Source organism: Olea europaea, unplaced genomic scaffold, assembly GCF_002742605.1.
Source record: "Olea europaea var. sylvestris unplaced genomic scaffold, O_europaea_v1 scaffold2514, whole genome shotgun sequence".
Classification (NCBI taxonomy): Eukaryota; Viridiplantae; Streptophyta; class Magnoliopsida; order Lamiales; family Oleaceae; genus Olea; species Olea europaea.
The window spans coordinates 30963-53201 of record NW_019243387.1 but is presented as its reverse complement, the minus strand read 5'-3'; the positions used below and the strand labels follow the sequence as shown (position 1 = coordinate 53201).

General features: G+C 34.5%; 2 protein-coding genes across 5 annotated transcripts; one reads left to right on the top strand and one right to left on the bottom strand.

The window, feature by feature from the left end:
* Nucleotides 1-16629: 16629 nt before the first annotated feature.
* Nucleotides 16630-18444, bottom strand: LOC111382519. The gene is made up of 2 exons (XM_023006522.1): nt 17115-18444; nt 16630-16988 (listed from the first exon to the last, which is right to left on the bottom strand). Exons 1-2 carry the CDS (start codon nt 18442-18444, stop codon nt 16630-16632), a joined length of 1689 nt encoding a protein of 562 aa, XP_022862290.1.
* Nucleotides 18445-19379: 935 nt separating this feature from the next.
* LOC111382520 (F-box protein SKIP23-like) lies at nt 19380-22178 on the top strand. Of its 4 annotated transcripts, none has more exons than XM_023006523.1 (2): nt 19380-19689; nt 21020-22178. In XM_023006523.1, exons 1-2 carry the CDS (start codon nt 19640-19642, stop codon nt 22077-22079), a joined length of 1110 nt encoding a protein of 369 aa, XP_022862291.1. In that variant the 5' UTR covers nt 19380-19639; the 3' UTR covers nt 22080-22178. The 4 variants fall into 4 exon arrangements, with proteins under 4 accessions (XP_022862291.1, XP_022862294.1, XP_022862293.1 ...); XM_023006526.1 differs by having other exon boundaries at nt 19381-19689; nt 20970-22178; XM_023006525.1 differs by having other exon boundaries at nt 19381-19689; nt 20896-22178.
* The last annotated feature ends 61 nt before the right edge of the window (nt 22179-22239 follow it).

The following is a 22239-nucleotide window of genomic DNA, read 5'->3' as shown; positions in this document are numbered from 1 at the left end:
TTTGAAAACACCCAATAAGATATGTACAGTTTCCACATACAAATATATTTTAGGTCTTCTTATAATCTCTTAGGATTTCATATCTCTTTTAAAAAATGAATGTCTACTGTCAATCCATGCATATCTAATTGAATATAAAAGCATATGGAAACAAAAACACTTGCACATAAAGTATCTTACCTCGTTATTGAAATATATAAAAAAAAGTATTTGAATGCACATTCCAAAATTCTTTCCTCTTCTCTGGTGAAAGATTACTGATTGATTGCGATAGGTGGTGTATGAAAATTTCTGATCTCTCTCTCTCTCTCTCTCGCTCTATACCGTATATGTGATAAGAATTGGTGTGAGTAAATCTTTTCATCATATTTATATATATAGGTGTGGGCTATAATAGATAAACCAAAATTTGATTTGATAGAGTCAAATCTTGTAACCAATGTCTTCTCAAAATGCACTATATTATTATCTTATTCAACTACAAGAAGTCAACTATATATATCCAACTGCATATGTGGTGAATTTTGTTGTAAATAGAATAGTAGAATAGTGAAAATGTGTGCCACAAGAAATTTGGATGGGGTCTCAAACGATAAAGTCAAGACTACCTTTAAACTTATCAAATAAAATATGATGACAATTGACAGTTAACATTTTATTTCAGCACGTGAAACGTGGTTAGATGTGGAGTAGTTATAATTAAATTGTGACCTATCAATTCCAAATTTCTCTCTTGGTCATGGTCAAACTGAATCCACTTTCTAGTTCTCAAAATCAAGGCAATTAAATAGTTTTAAAATTCAACTAACTGATAGCCATTTCAATCTCCAAAATCAAAATAAATAAAAATAATAAAAAATCAACTTATCTACTACACATAGTGTACAATGTACCATGCTAGCTAAGAAAGTACCTTTAATATATTATATTAAATTATTCGAACAAGGAAAATATTTCTTCATTTGAAGTAGCACACGTGAGGATGGATTTAAAGGGCCTAAAATCAATATTAACATAATGTAATTTTAGGTAATATATTTCAACTCAATAACATGGCATAACTTATTCAAAATAATTATTTCTCGAGCCAAAAATGCATAATTAATTACGAGCTATCCAACGAGTACAATATTGAAATATTTATACCAGTCTATTAAAATTAAATCATTTGACCCAAATAAAATATAATTTAAAACATTTTTCATTTTAGTCCTCAACTTTAAAGTGTGAATATATATATATATATATATATATAAAATAAATTTTTATTCTAAAATTTTGGGGTTGCTACTAGTGTTGGCTTCAAGATTTGTAGATTATCTGGGAATGAGATTGAGTTAGGCTTAGGAACCTTCTTTCTTTTCCCTGATTGAATTTCATATTTTGCAATCTGATTTTTTGCCTCTATTTGGAATTCAATGAAGACTCTGCAGTCTCTTTAGGCTTGCTCTCTCCAATCCCTTTACCACTTCTTCGGGTGATGGCATTACACTTTTCTCTTGGATTTACCTTTGTGTTATTGGAAAAATTCCTCAGGTTTAAGAGTTTATTGCAGCAGCTAGCTGACCAATCTATACCTCGAAATTTTACTCTATGGCCCCCTATATTGGTCAGATGAGTTTTGATGTTGTCTAGTCTTGACTCATCCTCATTGAACCTCGCCCTAGTCTTTAAAACAAATATTTCTAAATATCCTCTAATGATGGTTTTTCTTCTGAAGCCTAATTATCAAACCCAAGAGGAGGTTGCTGTACATTCTTGGTTTTACCATAAGACAGATTCTCATGGAATGGTAGTAGTTTTCTGAGTTATTCTCTCTTTGGTTTAAGTTTTGGCCATTATATATTAGACATGTTCATTCTTCATGTCAGCCTCTTAGTTTGGTGTAGAGAAACCATAGCCATATCTATTTTTTGTCGAGTTTCCTATGTTGTTAGTGCAGGTATTTGGCTAGTAAGCGACAACATTTGAGTTGCAAGAGCAGTATTGGGATCCACCTCATAGAGACCATCAACTTTCTTTGCACTTGAATGCTCACTTGGCCATTTATAACTATTGGTCGCTATTTCATCCAATAAGTATTAACCCATCATCTATAGTTTTTTACAACAAAATACTATCCGAAACAACATCAGCTATTTTTTGTGTCCAACCATTCAACTCGTTGTAGAATATCTCAATCTATGTTTAAGTCTGATAACCATGCTGAGGACATCTTCTAAGTAACTCTTTGAATCTCTCCCAAGCCTCATAAAATGGTTCAAACTAAAAGTAAGTTTGTTTGAATTACCCAATATCACTCCTCAATTGAGCTGACTTGGAAAGGAAAAAGAATTTGAAAGAAAATTTTAAGCTAATCCCTCCCAAGTGGTGATAGAGCCATACTATAATGATTAAAACCATACATTTTCTTTACCCCTCAAGGAGAAATGGAACAAACGTGGTCTGATGGTGTCTTCAGCAATACCATTCATCTTTATAGTATTACAAATCTCCAAAAAAGTAGCAAGATGGAGATTTTGATCTTTTAATGGAGATCCTCCAAACTTATTCTGCATTACCATACTAATTAATGCAGACATCAGTTCAAAGTTGTTTACCGTAATAGTTTGGTGCACAGAACAAGAATAGCTCTAGTTCGCTGTTCACTATTCTCGTTTGCTGCAATTGCTTCAAGTTCGTTTTTCCTTACGTCCCTTAAAAATTGGAAAGTTCTTTCGATCTCAAGATCAATGATAGTAGTTTAGAACTCCCTGATCTTCGCATAAATAGTTGAGACAAAAAAAAAAGCAAACTATCAAAAGTAAAGAGGTCTAAAGTAAATTCAAGGCTAATTTGTAATAATATTAGCAAAAATAGAATAAATTAATTTCCCAACAATGGCACCAAAAATTTGTTATGCATTTTTTATATCGTAAGCACACGGTGTCAAGTTTTATAATATAACGGTTAAGTTAGGATGTTGAACCCACAAATGACTGAAATTTAAATTCTCACAAAGTACTATAATGAGATAGCCCTTATCTTATCTAGATAATTGAATTTATAATCAATGTGTTTTATCTAAATCTACTTGAATGTTTTGACTAATTCAACGATTTTTATGCAAGTTTTAAAGATTAATCAATATAAGAAAAGTCTAGGTTTATGATTTCATCTAACTATCAATTATGTTTCAAGTTTATGAGCAAGAGTCATAATATAATTTTACTACTCCTCTCAAGTGCCAAATAAAAGTTATTCCTAGAATTCAATTTCATATCTTTATTTTGAATTAAAAGCCTTGGGATTATTAAGTTTTATAGCTTTTATGTGAAACTGTTTCAAAAGATTTATACTTTCTCTCGAAACCTATATAACCTAGGTTGTGTTATTCTATGATTACGCCTAAGGTTCTTTTTCTCAAATGTCGAAACTTAAACTGTCAAATCATTCAGCAATGACTGGTTAATTGAAAACATTAAAATCAAATAATACAAATAAACTAATTGAAAAATCTTAAAGAAACAACTATTAAATATCAAAACATAATCTCATGTTAGATTAAATTAAACTCTAGATAAGAAATTTAGTTAATGATAGATGAAAAAGACATAATCAAATTTATGATAAAAAAAAACATATAGAAGAAAAGAGAAAAAACCGTTTTTTGTAGTGATTGATCTTCTTTGTGACGTTGCTCTTGCTCATTTTCTTGATCCCCCTTTCTTGCCTAGTCAAATTCTTAAAAAGTGATCCTTAGGGTGGTATTTATGTTTTCTTGAAGTCCTTCGACGAGTTAGAGTGGAATTGCGCTTTTAAAAAAATGAAATAAATGGTGTTTGGAGGGGATTAAAATTAGATTTTTTTAATAGATTGTGATAAATGTTTTTTAAATGTGTGGTTGAAGAGTTCTGAGACTCATGAAAGATGTGGTTAATATTAATTATTTGATTTTTACTTAGATTAAAATCAAATTTTAATCCAAACCAAACAAGCTTTTAGAATTCAAACCCTAGCCGAAAACTACTAGCTCCTAGGCGCCCAAATTGGACATATGAGCGCCACGATTCTGGGTTAAGCTAGTGCTTAGGTGCCCATTTTCGGGAAAAAATAAATAAATTCAGCAATGTGGCACCTAAGCACTCACCTAGCTTCGTTTGCATTACACAGCTATTTAGTATTTTTATGATAACTTTATCTTTCGCTATCTAATTGTGATGATTCAAAATGCATTGAAAAGATAATTTAAAGGACTACAACTTTATTGGAGTAGCTTTTATCCAATTCGAATGTTTACTATGTCAACAATTGATTTCAATCTTCGGGTAAAAATATGGAACAAACTTGTAATCATATTTTATTCCTTTTTAACTTCTAATTGTATCTGATTGATTCATAACAATCGTCAATTATTATTATTTGGTCTGAATTAACTATTGAAAAATGAGACGTTGGATTTCTCTATTTTTAGTTACCTTCTTTCATTTCAGCCTCCCATAATCAAATTTCACCAAATCAACATCAACTTCTCCTTAATTCATGCCAATATCACTCTTTTCTGCAAGTTTTACATTAATTACACCAATTCGCCAACCTATAAAACAATATGAAAATACATTCAAAATGTTCTAAAACTCTAAGAATCAAATGAAATACCAAGATTAAGTAGTATTAATATGATGAGTAAAAACACAGTCATCATGTTTCCAAAATGTTTATTCGAAGACGATGCTCTCGCTTTACGCATATATGAGTTTGAGCCCCCGTCATGCAATTTCCTTGGGATTGCTGCTTACTTTTCAACTTTATGATAGCAACATTGTGGCTAGAAGGTCTTGTGATCCTCTATTTGGCAATCAAAGCTTTTTCTTGTCCACTATACTGCCATATCTCCACTACTGATTCTCCATTTCCTACTCTCCTCTCCATCTTCTTGAAGGGATGACTTCAACTTTTCCCGGCTAGTTAAAAACTCTAACAAAATCTACGTTTCTTCCCCCACTCACATTGGAAGAACTTATTTTCCCTTCATAGTGGTTCGATAGGCAGGTCAATTGTTTGGTGGGAGTAGCGGTGCCCTGAATTTGTGCTAAGTCCTCGATTAAACTTCCACTTCCATCTTTTCTAGAAGGCCGAAATGGATGACTTTAGTGTATCTAGAATTTCATCATTATGACATTTGCATCATCAACATTATAGATCGATATGTTGGTCGTTGCTTGAGTGAAATTGGCCATTCTCCTTGATGATCTCCGATTTTCCCGTCTTCGACCATTCCTTTCCATTGGGATAGTTGGATTCTCATTCTTCCATCTTTTCTAGCTTTTTACATTCCATACAATGTGTTTTTTTACATGGTTTTGTAGGTAATTTTCATAGATGTAGCAAAACCGTTGACCTAAAAAGTAGAAATTATCTTCAACATCCAAATATATAGTTTTCGTCTAGCATTTTGGCAAGGTTTTCCCCTTTTTGGTTGTTGAGTGTGATTTTGAGCAAGTTGTTTGTAGATTAAAAAAATAAAAAAGATGAAGTTTTTCGACATTTTTTGGCCGAAAAGCTTCCTTGATTGAAGAATGTTAAAGTTTTCAAGAGTACCTACCCTTAATTTTCCTTAAAGTTTGGATATTAGATTTTCAAACATTTTAGTTCCAGTGGACTCATAGACCATTTTATGGGCTTTTTGATCATTTTTATAAGTGACATTCTCTAATCATTGTGTTAGAAGTCATGATTAAGTCCAATTCGTTCGCACTTAAATCATGTTTGTGTTTGAGAGCGAGTCGACAACTTTGAATTCGTTGTTGAAAGAGGCTTTCAATTATTTTTTGGCCAAGTTATTGAAGTTCTATATTCATTTGATAAGGAGGGTCACGTTGCCGAGGCACACTTTTGATTGGACACACTTCGGAAGCCGAGATGAAATTATTTATTTCGTGACACGTAGGCTTGCAATTGGCTCTTTAATTGCTGACATACAGTCCCAATGAGCAATAATTATTTTAACATGTAGTCAATCACTTTCTTCCTAACATTTTCCTAGTAATATGTCGTTTGACTGATCCAACCCCTATCTTAATTGTAAATTCAAATCTATGTATAATCCAATATTTTTTTTTTCTTTTTACTAAAACATTGAAATTAGTTGAATTCCAAATTAAACCCACATAATTAAAATTAAATGCTAAGTTAATACAGTTTTGTCACTCTGAACTTAATAGCGTTAAGGGTGGGTTTGAGAGCGTGGGTTTTGAAAGATGATTTTTTACCTCTTTTTATTAATTTTGTCATTTAATTAGTTATATGGGAATCACTAGAGATCCTTTCAACGCGCATTTATTGAAAAATTCTAGATGTAGCTGCAACAATCTAAAGATTTAGGACTTTGTTGCATATTTTTAAATGTTTAGAGTTTCTGCTACAAATTTTCCTTGTTTTTATTAAGTTTGAGTCCCATTCTTTTGCTGGTTGAACAATATTTTAAGGAGAATGCATGGTGTAATAAAAAAGTGTGCGTGTCATATTATTTTATTGAAGAACGTATTGTTGAAAATAAAAGAAATAAAAATGTATTTTAAAAATAACGTTAGATGTTTGACTTCTGGTCAGTTGACAAATCTTGGAATGGAATTACCGGCCTTTTTTGACGCAAATTTATTGCAAAGTTTGCAATTGAATTGTTATGATTTAATAATCTGGAACTATGCTGTATATTTGTATTAATTTTCGATAGGGAAAATTGTAGTAGTCCCTTCACTTTGTGTCACTCACAGTTTTAAACCTATTAAAAATATGCCTTTGGTGCCCAAATAGATAAAAATCGTTCATTTGACTATTAATTGATCAATGAAATTGAACTTTGACCAATTTTTGATCAATTTATAAAGGCAAAAAAGTAACATTGCTTTTAACTCTTTAATAAAGGATTTAAATAAAATAATTAACTAAAACAAAATAATAAAAATAAAATGAAAAACTATTCATCTCCCATCCTCACCCTAAATCCACTTCCCAATTCTTCGACCAAAAGCAACACAAAGGAGATGAATAGTTTTGTAAAGCTAAAAGCTTCCAACTTTTCATTATCCCGATTCTCTCATAGCTTCCTTCTTTAGTTCTACAAAAAAATTTCTGCTACTTATTCTTCTCTCAACAGTTCTATAGCGTTCATTATTCACCTAGAAACTTCCAAGCCTGCAACTCGTGTGTACGAGTATCACAGCATCGGGTGGTTCTCGGAGTGCACTAAGTGGGATGACGTCAACCGCCGATTCCTCGTCTCTTTTATGGAGGGCTATTTTGGGGAGTTTCCACTGCCGAAAAACTATGTTCCAAGTGCTGTTTTGAAGGATATTCCAGTGGTGGAAAACTTGGGTTTACGTAAGAATTCCTCGCCGGGATTTTTTGTAGAGCGGCCGAGGAACCCAGTGGTTGTGGCCATTGCCAATGTGATTGGGAATTTGCCAATGTGGCCATTGCCAGGTGGTTTTGACGACATGGTTTGGGTGGTTTACAAAAATTGTTCCATCGTCAGGCATGTTTTTTTTTAGACAAACCATCGGTTACTTGGAATGAAAACTTGATTACTTCTATTAATAGGGTTTTGTTAATGAAAAGTAGCAAAAAATTGGGGAAATGAGTTGGGAAGGCTGCTTTCAAGTGGTTTTTGTTTAAAAGGCCTTTGACCAGAATTTTGAAAATAACATAAAATATAAATATGCAAATATTTAAAAAGACAATTATAACCTTCCATTATTTCTCTTCAAACGAAAGAAGAAAGAACCCAATACTTCCCAAATTAAAGGTCTGAAGAATCAAAAAACTGTCTTTTTCCACTTCTGAGGCTCGCCGTCGATCACTCTCTATCTCCGTTCTCGAAAATTTGAAACTCACTGGACCACCTTCAGGTAATGTGTATTGCGCAGCTGAATTTGTATTTTGTTTGTTTCTCCACCTCCGATTTTGTAGTAGAAGTTTGTTTCCCCACCCCCTTCTCAGATTTAGGAAGCAAAAACTTCTGTATTATATATGGAAGGGTCTTTACAGTACCTGTAGCCAAATCTTTTGAGCGATTAATCTACATTATGATAGTTTTATGGCACAAAATTGACAATATTCAGCCTTAGGTGTGCTTGTAAAGGTTATGTTCTGATTTCCTCTTTTTGTAAGAGAGAAAAATTATAATGTTTTGTGAAAAGAAAAAAATGATGGTTCTATTTCCCACTGTTTTAATGTTTCTTTTCATCTGCGTTATTATGATTCACCTAAGCGCCTGGCAATAAGTACTTTGTAATTTATATGCTGATTGGATTAAAAGTCTCACATATTTGATTTCCTATTGGTCGATTTGCTTCTGCATTTGTTTGCTACATACTAGTGGTGTAGTTTCTTGAAAATTTTAATGGTGGTGATGGCTACATATATGTGATTTGCAAGGCTAAAGCTAACTGTTTCTTTCTTGCAATGAAAAGTTTGAGCTTCTCAATTTCAATTTTGTCTTGATAGTTTAAAGTTTGATTTGTTTCCAGCCTTTGCTTGTAAAAGAGATCATTCTTGATTCTTTAATAGCATCGTCCATGAACTCTTTTACGAGTTTTGGATTAATGGTTATTTTGTTTCCATCATTCTTTTGTTTCTTATTCTTGTTTGGGTTATTGGCTATTTCTTCGACATTTAACTCTTTTTCTTCAAGTCCAAAGTCATCTCTTTTCATTCTTCCAGGAAAGATCGAATAATTTGTAGAAAGTTTACCAAATGTTTAAAAGAAAAAATGACTTCTTTATGTTAGGGTTTAAATGATTTAGAAAATGAAAAATGCTGAATTTGTAAATAAATTACTATACTAAGGTGAGGCATTTAACTATAAAAGCCACCGCATGCACAATTTATAATACATTGTACTTACAAGTTCTATAAAGCACATAAGCTAAGAACGCCTAATAAATGAATATCAAATAAAATATACTTTGTTGTTAGCAATGATAATACCTGCTATTGAATTTCATATTCAAAAAAATTTCTACTACAAGAAAAACTAGAAGAACTAGGTAGCTTGTTTTAATATTTCTAGTTTTTATATTTGTTATTATGTGCTTTACTATCATCAGTTCTAATATTAGTACATATTTTATAATTTGCAGTGCTATGGAGAAGATTCTTCAAGTAGATGTTACGATTACGACGAGATGCAGATTGCAAATAGTGCGAGATGTGTATGAGAAGCTCAATACAAATTACAAAAACAAGCTTAGTGAAAGCTGCTTTGGATCTTTCCTTAGGTTGAAGAACATAAAGTTGGCTTCACAAGTTATACATCAGTTATTATTGCGAAAGATAAGGACCAACAAAAAAGAAGTTTGGTTTAAGATAGGAGAGAAAAATGCAAAATTTGGGTTGGAAGAATTTATTTTAGTTACGGGCTTAAATGTGGGTGATGATAACGACGTAGATAAGACCTTGGGGGAAGAGTGTCGGATTGTGAAAGAGTATTTTAAGAATAGTGGGGGAAAGATAACGAAGGGAGATGCTTACAATGCATTTGTAAATTGCAAGAAAAGAAAGCGATAAGTATAAGTTACGACTGATCGTAATCTTGGCATACGTCCTGTGGGCTACGGAGGAAAATACATACATCGATTTATGGTGGCTAGACTTGGTGGACGATCTAGATAGGTTCGAGACGTATCCATGGGGAAAGTTTTCATTTGAATACACGATTAGTATATTCAAACGTGAGATGGGAGATAAATTGAAAAGTTCGGATGTCGGAGGCGAATCACGTTGTCAATATTCATTGCATGGCTTTCCCCTCGCTATAATGGTATGAACAAATAATACACTTGACTCGTATTTTTTTATATATATATAAATTTGTGTTGTGAGATAATAAAAATGTTTGTTTTGCAATAGATTTGGGCTTTTGAAGCGATCCCAACTTTGGGAATGAAGTTTGGTATGAAATATCTAGATGTAATACCAAGAATGGTCGCTTGGGAAATGCCGAAGAGGTTAACGTCTGCTGCCATTGAGAACGTGTTGAATTCGAAGGAGGTAAAATTGTCTTTATTAAGTTTAATGGGAACAAATTGTGGAATTAGCTTCATGAATAACTAATGACTTGCACCTTTTAATATTTGCAGTTGGAGGTTAATTCCACATTGATTCCCATCGAAGCTGAACTCGAAGAGGCCTATTGGAAAGAGTTGAAACCAATCATGGAAGAAGATGAGAGTGTTTCACATCATTCCGAAGGAGATGAGGCTGAGCAAGATGCCGAGCCACAGTATGCATACCACGAAAGTCTCCTAGAGCAGCTCAACCACCACAGCATGGTTTTGAGATCAACATAGAGGATTTATTGAGAACGAAAATTGAAAAATTTGAGGGAAGGCTACAAGCAATTATATCGACTCGACTTGATTGGGTGGAGAAAAAGGTTGATAGGTTAGTTGAATTGGCTGTGGCGGGTCGGTTCCATCCAGCAACTAGTGCATTTGATGGTGCCACTAGTAGCACATCTTATGTACCAGAAAATGAACCGAAGGATAGGTTGGAAAAGGAGGTTGGGTTTGATGATGTGACAGATGTGCATGATGCTGAAAGAAAGGTAGATCTGCCTGAAGAGGATTCAAAGTTAGAGGAGGAGGAGGACGTTAGAGGAAAAAATGTAGGAGGGAAGGAGTTGGAAACTGAGCCTGGATTTGATGATGTGAGAGATGTGCCTGCCGCTTAAACAAATGTAGAAGCGCGTGAGGAGGACCCAAAGTCAGAGGAGGAGGTTAGAGGCAAAAATGTAGGAGAGAAGGACTTGGAAAAGGAAGCTAGATCTGGGAATGATATAGATGAGCAAGAAAATGAAAAAATGATCAAGGAGAGTGCTGGAAAAGAAATAATATTACAGGAGGAGCATCCCGACGTGGAGAAAGGGATTGCTGATTTTGTGACGCCTGAAAAGCATGATGTAAAAACAAATGAATCCACGCAAGGTATGTAAAAATGAATTCAAAGTTAAGTTTTACATCTTTATATCCAAATGAAACAAATTTTCCACTTCTAATTGTTGTTATTTGCAACATATAGGGGACGATGTAGAAATTGATGAGGCGAGATCTGATCCATCGAAAGGACGCGGGTATCATCGGAAGAGAAAAGCGCGCTTACTGTGTTCTCCGTACACTGACCTGACGAAGAGGAGAAAGTTGTCGGACATTAATGTATACGATGCTTATTGAGAAGTAGATCTCAGCAAGGTTAAGGCTTCTTGCAAATGGATGGAAACTACACCTTCGTGGTAAATTATTACATATAGTTGTAAGTACATGTGAAAGTAATGACAGTATTACCTAAATATAACTTCGTGTTGATTTTGTTGTATGCAAAGCCAAATTATACCTTTGCGCTTCTATGATGTTCAAACAAAAAGTTTGATGAATCTTTCGAAAGAGGATGGTTGGATTAATGACAGTGTAAGTAATCCAACTTTAATGATTTTATGATAATGTCACAAAAGAATTCAGTTTGAATTTATTAGTTTATTTTTATAGATTATGAACGAGGCCCTATATCAGATACGAGAAAGGGCTTCCAGATTCCCCAATCTGTTTCGGCAAGACTGTTGCATATTGGACACTTATTTCTATCAATTTGTTGTCAATGCATATGGCCAATTACAGTCCAGTAAAGAGCTCAAATGTAATAAGAGTCTAATGAATTATGTGAGAGGGGCTACTCCAGAGGTCGGTAAACCTTGGAGGGACTGTAAATACTTGTATCTTCCTTGTTGGACCCGCGACCATTGGTTTGCAGTTCAAGTCGACATTGAGGAATGGGCCATTTTAATGTTTGATAGTCTGAAAGATCACATTCGTCGGGCAGCGTTGGAAGCTTACCTTTTGCCTCTCTACAGGTTCTTATTCCGTTGATAATAAAATCTCATGTCACCAGTGAAAGCAAATATAGTATGGAGAACTTCAAATTTGTGAACGTAAAAGATGTTCCCCAACAAGTGAACGGGTAAGAATGACTAATTTCATAATTAGTAGTACCATATTATCTTGAGTGTTGAAAATTAATACAAAAAATTTACAACTTTTTTGTAGATCCGATTGTGGAATATTTGCTCTCAAATTCATAGAATTTCTACACGCAAATATGGACGTAAATACAATTCGACCGAATTACGTACCAGTATGGAGAAAGAAACTGGCTGCAGAGTTGTTGGCTTGGGATTTTGAGTCGTAGATTGTGCTTTGCTCGTATTTTTTTTATATTTTTATAACATTACGTAGTCACTTGGTTGTTTTGGCTTTGGAGTAGCAGCTATTTTGGAGTTTGAATACAATTTCAATGCACATATTTTCTATTGTCTTCTATAACTTTAAAGTTTAGATATGTCCATGTCAGGTTGTTGAGTTTTACATATACAAGCCTACATGTTTTCCATTGTCTTCCATTGTCATATCGTTACAATGTAAGATGCACACTGCTATCCTTATTTGCATAACGACTTAGAACTCGTAATGACCACACATAATGACTCCGAAGTCATTTTAATTAAAATTGATACTAAAACAATTTAAAACTCTTTCCTGAGACAAAAAATGACATGCATATCGTTGCAATGTTAAATATACAATGCTTTTCTGATTTTGGGTAACAACTTAGAAGTCGTTATGACCACACGTAACGACTTCTAAGTCGTTTCAGTTAAAATTAATACTAAAACGATTTCGACCTCATTCCCAAGACACAAAATGACATGAATATCATTCCAACGTTAAATACACACTGCTTCTCTGATCTTGAGTAACAACTTAGAAATCGTTATAACCTCACATAACGATTTATAAGTCGTTTCAGTTAAAATTGAAACTAAAACGATTCCTACATCATTTTCGAGACACAAAATGACATTCATGTTGTTTCAATGTTAAATACACACTGCTTCTCTGATTTTGCGTAACGAATTAGAACTCGTTATAAACATAAATAACAATTTAAAAGTCGTTTCAGTTAAAATTGAAACTAAAACGATTTCTAAATCGTTTACGAGACACAAAATGACATTCATATCGTTTCAATGTTAAATACACACTGCTTCTATGATTTTGCATAACGACTTAGAACTCGTTATGAACATAAATAACGACTTAAAAGTCGTTTCAGTTAAAATTGATACTAAAATGATTTCTAAATCATTTTTGAGACACAAAACGACATTCACATCGTTTCAATGTTAAATACATACTGCTTCTCTGATTTTGCGTAACGACTTAGAACTCGTTATGAACATAAATAACGACTTAAAAGTTGTTTCAGTTAAAATTGATACTAACACGATTTCTACCTCGTTTCTGGGACTAAAAACAACATTCATATCGTTTCAATGTTAAATACACACTACTTCTCTGATTTTTCGTAACGACTTAGAACTCGTTATGAACATAAATAACGACTTAAAAGTCGTTTCAATTAAAATTGATACTAAAATGATTTCTACCTCGTTTCAGGGGCACAAAACGACATTAATATCTTTTCAATTTTAAATACACACTGTCTCTCTGATTTTGAGTAACGACTTAGATATTATTATAGGCACACATAACGACTTCTAAGTCTCGTCAGTTAAAATTGATACTAAAACGATTTCTAAATCGTTTCTGGGACACAAAATGACATTAATATCGTTTCAATGTTAAATACACACTGCTTCTCTCATTTTGAGAAACGACTTAGACCTCGTTATGACCAAAAATAACGACTTAGAAGTTGTTTCAGGTAAAATTAGTACTAAAACGATTTGAAACGCGTTCCCGAGACACAGAACGACATGAATATCATTTCAATATTAAATACACACTGCTTCTCTGATTATCGTTTCTTCTCGTTCAGAACGACATTGAAATTGTTCTAGCGTAATTGTTCCTGAAAGTTGATCCATCTCGTTTCATTATAAACCGCCCGAGTTCGAAATCCTTTCAGCTGAAATTATAAGTGCAACGACATCAGTATCGTTTCTTCACAATTGAAACGATATTAATATCGTTATGCTTAAAAATGGCGTTTTGGCCATCCACGATCACCAGCATACATCCCACCGTACGTATGACGATGAAAATAGGTCATCGAGCTGGCTCAATCTCACTTGAACGATGCTATGGTAACGTTTGTTATTTCTTAGTTGTCTTTCACACTCAGGTTGTTTCGATAGAAACAGAGAATCTCCGTTGGTTCTTTCGGGCCATTCGAGAGCTACCAGCCCACTTGATACGCTCTTTCGACCGTCATACACATTTCGGAGGTATGTGGAGCGATCAAGGAGGATCAAAACGTCATTTTGCCTCTAACCTCCTCTTCTAACATTATTTCAGTACTTGGTACATAACGATATGTATGTCGTTCTTTGTGTAATTTTACGACTTCTAACTCGTTTCAGTTTATATAATATCTACAACGACCTCAAAGTCGTTTCTTCAAGAAAATAACGATATTTATATCGTTATACCTAGACACGACGTTTCGACCGTCCTCGATCGCTGCACATACCTCCGAAATGTGTATGACGATCGAAAGAGCGTAACAAGTGGGCTAGTAGCTCTCAAATGGCCCGAAAGAGCCAACGAAGATGCCCTGTTTCTATAGAAACAATCTGAGTATGAAAGACAACTATGAAATAACAAACGTTACCATAGAGTCGTTCGAGTGAGATTGAGCAGGCTCGATGACCTGTTTTCATCGTCATACGTACGGTGGGACGTATGTCGGTGGCCATTGATGGTCGAAATGCTATTTTTAAGCATAATGATACTAATGTCATTTCAACTGTGAAAAAACGATACCGATGTCGTTGCACTTATAATTTCAGCTGAAACGATTTCGAATTCGGCCGGTTTATAATGAAACGAGATGGATCAACTTTCTGGAACAATTACGCTAGAACAATATCAATGTCGTTCTGAACGAGAAGAAACGATAATTAGAGAAGCAGTGTGTATTTAACATTGAAATGATATTCATGTCGTTTTGTGTCTCAGGAACGCGTTTGAAATCGTTTTAGTACTAATTTTACCTGAAACGACTTCTAAGTTGTTATTTTTTGTCATAACGAGGTCTAAGTCGTTTCTCAAAATGAGAAAAGTAGTGTGTATTTAACATTGAAACAATATTAATGTCGTTTTGTGTCCCAAAAACGAGTTAGAAATCGTTTTAGTATCAATTTTAACTGACGCGACTTAGAAGTCGTTATGTGTGCCTATAACGAAATCTAAGTCGTTACTCAAAATTGGAGAGGCAGTGTGTATTTAACATTGAAATGATATTATTGTCGTTTTGTGCCCCTGAAAAAGGTAGAAATCGTTTTAGTATCAATTTTAACTGAAACGACTTTTAAGTCGTTATTTATGTTCATTACGAGTTCTAAGTCGTTACGAAAATCAGAGAAGCAGTGTGTACTTAACATTGAAGCAATATGAATGTCGTTTTGTATCCCATAAACGAGGTAGAAATCGTGTTAGTATCAATTTTAACTGAAACGGCTTTTAAGTCGTTATTTATGTTCATAATGAGTTCTAAGTCGTTCTGCAAAATCAGAGAAGCAGTGTGTATTTAACATTGAAATGATATGAATGTCGTTTTGTGTCTCGAAAACAATTTAGAAATCGTTTTAGTATCAATTTTAACTGAAATGACTTTTAAGTCGTTATTTATGTTCATAACGAGTTTTAAATCGTTACGCAAAATCAGAGAAGCAGTGTGTATTTAACATTGAAACGATATGAATGTCGTTTTGTGTCTCAGAAACGATTTATAACTCGTTATGTTAATCTGTACAATTTTTGAACTAGAACGACATTCATGTCTACTGTAACGACATGAACGTAGTTTGCATTCCCTGTGAGAAAATAGGAACATGAATACCTAAAATACTAAAATTTGATCCCAACGGTACAAAAATATTTCAATAACACAATGAGTATAAAATCTAATAAGTGATTTCATTCAGTTGATATAATAAGTACGAAGTCGTACAATTACAAAACAGGATAGTGTTACAACATTAATGTTCACTACTAGCTGCTTGGCCCGTGCAAGTGGATCGAACATGACTAGTTTTCTTGCACCTGCTGCACTTACGAGCCACACGCGTCTCTCCGACTGACCTTTTCCTCTTTTTTGATGGTCGTCCGCCTGTCTTCGTACCAATGGTGGAAATACTTCTTTGGCTATCACATTCTTAGGAATTTGCCATTCGACCTCGTTCGGCAAAGGATATACGAATTTAAAATAAGCTTGCTTCTAACAAATACTAGTGTAAAAGAGGGTACATAATTTATAGCCCTCGTCTCCTTTAAACCTTGCTGCAGCAATTGCATGCGCACATGGAAACTTGTCCAAATTAAATCTTCTACACGTACATGTCATTTCGTAAAAATCCACAAAGTGGTATTCTAAATTGTCACCAACTTGATAAATGTATGGAGAAACCTGATTTACCTCCAACCCATTTGACTCATTATATGTCATGCACATCTTTTTCTCTAATGCGGGCGTGAGTTGGGTCACACATTTTTCTGTTTCAACATATCTTTTATAAAACCACCTTTGTAGTATCCCATGAATATATTCTAGTAAACCAACTATGGGAAGTTCTCAATCACTCTTCAACAAACCATTTATAGATTCTGCATTATTTGTAGTCATGCTATTGTAACGTATCCCGGTAAAATGCACTCTAGCCCAACATTGAAAATCTTCTTCTAAAAGGTACTCTTTGATGCCCTCCTTTTTACTGCATAGAGCTATCATGTAGGACTCAAATTCGGTTACAGTATAAGCCTCTGATGTTGCCCTAAACAAAGTTGCAATATCACACCGTGGAAAATTTGTCTCCAAGTTCTTTTGCAAGTGATATGTACAATTACCATGATGAGCAAATCGAAACACATTTCTAACTCCATTTTTGATGCACGTTGCACGGTCAGATATAATCACAAGGTCATCCGTATCACCTGTTATTTACCGCAACTTCTAAAAGAACCAAGTCCAGGATTCATCATTCTCCGAATCAACTACTCCCCATGTGAGTGGAAATATTTGAAAATTTGCATCCTAAGAAGTTGCAATGAGTAGAGTACCTTTCATTCTCGATGTCAAGAATGCACCGTCTATAGAAATTACCTTTTGCATTGAGTTTACGAACCCATGTATACTTGGTCCCAATGCCATAAAAAGGTACTTGAAGTGCCGATCATCATTAGTATGAATGAATGTTAGTGTACCAGAATTTTGCATCTCCAAAACATGACAATACGCTGGCAATTTCGCATAACTCTCACGGGGTTTTCCACGAATTAGTCCACAAGCAAAATTTTTAGCCATGTACGCTTTAGTATAGCTTACGGTTATGCCGAACTCTCGACGAATGTCATTAACAATGTCCCTTGGTCTGTAAACTCGGTTGACATCTTCATACTTAGGAGCGATGTGGTTTCCAATAATCATATATGAAGCATGCCTATAATCTTTGTGACGAACACTCATGGAGCAAGAATGATGACCATTGTACTTTCGAACTTCGAAAATGGGACTTTCTACGATCTCGGTTGCCCGTAAGCGGCACTTGTAATTTTCATCAATACAAACAATTGTATAAGTGCTCTTATTTGACTTCTTAACTTTGTACTCAAACTGGCACTTCACAGCTAGCAACTGTAATTTTGATATTAGGTCATATTTCGATGGAAACAACTGGTTGACTCGCACATCTAATCGTTCCAGAATTTTTACTGATGTCTCGTAACAGAGCGAACTTACACTTTCAGATACAATTTGAGTACATTCAACATCATTACCATTCACTATATCCCTACTGCAAGGTTCATGCGTGCGTAACTCAAAATTATTGTCATCTACCACAGGAGAATTAACTTCGTCATCTACTCTTCGGGGACTATGTTCACTTACGTCAAAACCATTACAATCTACAAATATTCCATCACCATTGTCATCATTACCATCATTGTCTGCTCGATCTTGTTCCTCCTCGTTGTTCATATTTCCAATTTGTTCTCCACCATCTATTACTAATAAACATCCTTCATCACCAAAATCTTCCTGATTCTCAACAACTTCATTTAAAAGACTTACACAAAGAAAAGTTTCTGTACAGGCAGATATAAACCACTTTAAGTTGTTGTCACAATCAATTATGATTGGTGCAGCTAGAGTTTTAGACATTATCTGGACAAGAGCTGAAATCTCCATTTTGTATAGACTCGTATCGATATTCAATACCTCCTTAACTTTATCATATAGTTCCATGTAAAAAATTGTTTTTGCAACAAGAATAGGTATTGTTTTCCCTTTGCCATTTCCAGAATACTTCCATTTCCATCCACCTTCAACTGTCTGCTCATATTCAATTAGATAACAAACCGATATCCATACCATGTCCATGGTGTCCATAACCTGTAACTCAACATATAGCTTTCACCAAATTTCAAACATCATACAGTATTGATAATGATATGTACGTTGTCATGGATTTCAGAAAACGATATCTATGTCGTTCACAATTTCATAAAACGATATGAATGTCGTTCTGTACTGAAAAAATCAAATACACGTTTCACGTGAAAACATTGTGAAAAAGCCAATCATCCTTCACCACTTTACATTTCACTTTAATTAATACTAAGGAATACAAATAAGGGGAAGCGAGAATAAGATTGGGAAGTAACCCATTTAAAGATCCAATCAAATCATAAAATAAATTCAAAATCATTATTGAATAATAAACACCACAAACACATATACAACAACATGAACCGATGATTCAAAACAATGGAGAAAGAAAGTGGCTCAAATATCGAAAATTTACCATACCCTCTCTTCTACTCCAAATGCCCAATAAAAATATAGCAAGACTTTATTATTCACTTCAACCAAATGAATGTTCAAGGGAATGAGAACGTAGATTTTGTGATTTCATTAAGTAGAGAAGAAGATGATGATAAGAAAATCAGAATGGAGGCATCTACGATGGTTGAGTCGTTCATAGAAAAGGGAAGGACATTATGGTTGAAAGGAAATTGAAATGAAAATAAGGGCAATATCATCATTTCACATAAAAGGATATTTTAATCTTTTACAAATCCTATTTTTCATATTTAATAACTTTATGCCTTTCAACTAAAAGTCTTAGTTCTTGATCTTCTTAAATAAAATGTTTAGTTCGACCAAACCTTTTAAATGAATCCCCCTAAAAGCAATGTTGCTTTTTCACCCTTTTAAATTATTCAACTAACGGTTAAATGGATGGTTCCTGTTCATTTAGACCTCACATGCGTATCTTTGAAAGATTTGGTATGATGGGTTGCACAAAGTGAAACTGCAATTTCCCCTTTTGGATATCAAAATTTACCTTCCTTTTATGCCGAAAATACCAAGTGGTCCATTTTCATGGTGGTTTTTCCACCGCCCAATATTCTGTCACCCAGTGTCTCACGGCTAAAGTAGAATAATCCTTTTCATAATTGTCAATAAAACCAGTCCTCAAGAAATACGGTGCTAATAATAAGGAATAATTAATTTTGAGTGTAATTGCAAGGAGCTCCCGCTTGAGCCTGCCTCAGCCTGAAACCAGTGGGAAGTCCAAGAAATGGTAAATCACTTGATCGTTGGCCGCCGGAGCAGCCCCTTTTCTTCAAGGTAAAGTCTACAGCGAAACCCTAAATTTTTAATGAATTTGTAGGAGTGCAGCTGAAAGAAAACACAAAAAACACACAGAGAGACAAGCGCAGATCATTTCTATGGCGTGGTAGCTGAATTAATCTACTCCATTTACGCCACTGTCCACTCGAGTTTCTGATTCTTGGGTTATATTCGTAAATGATTGCTTTGAATTATTTGCAAATTTGATCCGTATAATACCATAGTCTGTGAGAGTCAATGGAATGAAAATTGTTCTGACGTGATTATGTTTCCTTTGCAACCAGGTAAAATTATTGATAGGGGAAAAGAAGTACAAAAACACCACCAATAGAAGTATTTAGCAGTCGTACAAATGCAATTTTTTTTTTTAATATTTGTAAATGTCATTATATTATACTGTACTTGAGGCTCTACGATGGTTTCTCTTTCACCAATTTTACCCTCTAGGAAGCAAGGGGTTGCCCTTTTTCTTTTTTCCGGCGATTGGGTAATAGCCATGTGCAATTTACATAGGGAGAAAATGTTGATCCGTTCAAAGAATTGAAGATTGTGTTCATTTATGAAGTAGGATGATCATAATTTGCCTACCATTATTTTCTTGTATGTTTGAACAAATATGAATTATATGTTAACTAGAGAAAACATGATATGTCATGAAGAATAATAATTTCTATGAAGTGGGGTAATCATATGTCACAGCATGAACCTCGGTTGGAGTTCTTCCACCGTAACTAGACTTGCAGTGAATCAGCTGAATTTAGCTCAATCTGGAACTAAATTAAAGATAAAAAGAACTGGGGTGGGATAAATGATGAAAGATAAGAATTAGTCGCGGAGGAATTGAATTTTAATTTCTTCAATTAACAACCAAATCATAGATGAAATATCAGATGCCTCTCGCACATAGGTTGGTTGGATATATAACCAACCAAAAGAAAGTCGCATTTTCGAAATGAAAGAACAAAAACTTTTTTCTTAATTTATTACTATTTACTCAAGTAAAACGACACCGTATGCTATATATAAAACGATGCCATCTAGCACTTCAAAAAGCCGTTAATTTCTGTTGGTCACCTTCTTCCTCTTCTTCTGGTTTCTTATTCTTTTCTCTTCTTGATCAGATCCCTCTCTATCCCCACTTACTCCCTGCATAACATTGTATTTTGAATACGTTTACCATGTGCATGTATGAAAATTATGTAGTGAATACAAATGATGAACTTTTGCTCGAGCGAATCATCACAAATGGATATTATCTCCCGTTTATATGAGTACAGTTGATTGAAGGCCTGAAGTCTCTAGCCTGATTAACTGTCTTTTCATCCAGCAGCACAATGGTTGATTGGTCGAAGCTTCCATATGACCTCGTTGTATCAATAGCGAATCAATTGTTTGAAGTTGAGGATTTTCTTTCGTTTTCGACTGTTTGTCGATGTTGGCGACTGGTTTATCTCAAGAAACATTGGATTCCAAATCATCATATTCCTTGGCTCATGCTCGGTGAGTACACTGAAGGTGACGTCTCCATAAGACAATTCTTAAGTTTGACCCGATTTAAGATCTACAAATTCCCTCTACCAGAAGCTAATGGTTGCCGTTGCTGGGGAACCTCTCATGGGTGGATTGTGACTCTAAGTCAAAGTTTTGCGATTCGTCTCGTGAACCCTCTCACTCGAGCTTGCCTCGATCTTCCTCACCATTCCATGTTGAGGAGCCAAGGTGATATTGAAGTTGATTGGTTTGCAGCCATACAAAAAGCCGTTGTCTTAAAAGTTCGGGATGATTTTGTGACGATGGTTATATATAGATACAATCGCTGTCTGTCTTTTGCTAAATATGGAGATGGTGCATGGACCGTTGTTCCGTTCTCCAATCTGGTTTACCTTGTAAATATTGTGTGTTTTAAAGATAGAGTTTTGGTACTTACGATGGTTGGAACACTAATACTTATTGAAATGGAGGGGCCTGATGGTCCAAGAGCACGCTGCATTGCTTCACCACCGGGCGATGAAAGGGGTTGGGAGAACATGTATTTGGTAGAATCATCAGAAAGTCTTCTGCTCGTACTGCACTATAATCATCGCTCAACGCACAGGTTTAAAGTTTACAAGTTTGATATATTCAAAAGGAAGTGGATGGCAGCAGTGGACTTGGGGAACAATGTATTATTGATCGATAATTATGGTTGTACTTCAGTTTCTGCTTGTGGCTCCATCAAACCTAATTGCATCTACTTTGCACAAGATAACTTGGGATCTTCAGTGGTACCTCAGCAAGAACTGAAAATGATTGTGTTCAACATCAAGGATAACAGAACTGATGTTCAGCGACTTAATGCTTCTAGTTTTTATGACTGTCCAGTGTGGACAACGCCTGCTCTTCGGTAGAAAGTATTTTTCTTTTCTGTTTGTGTATGTTTGATGGTGTCTAAAAACTGATTGTATAAAGAGCCTAAAAAAAAATTAATCTGAAATCTTCTCTTGTCACTGTGCATCTTATTGATATTTATATAGTAGTAGATTGTTTGATACGTTTAAACTGTTCATT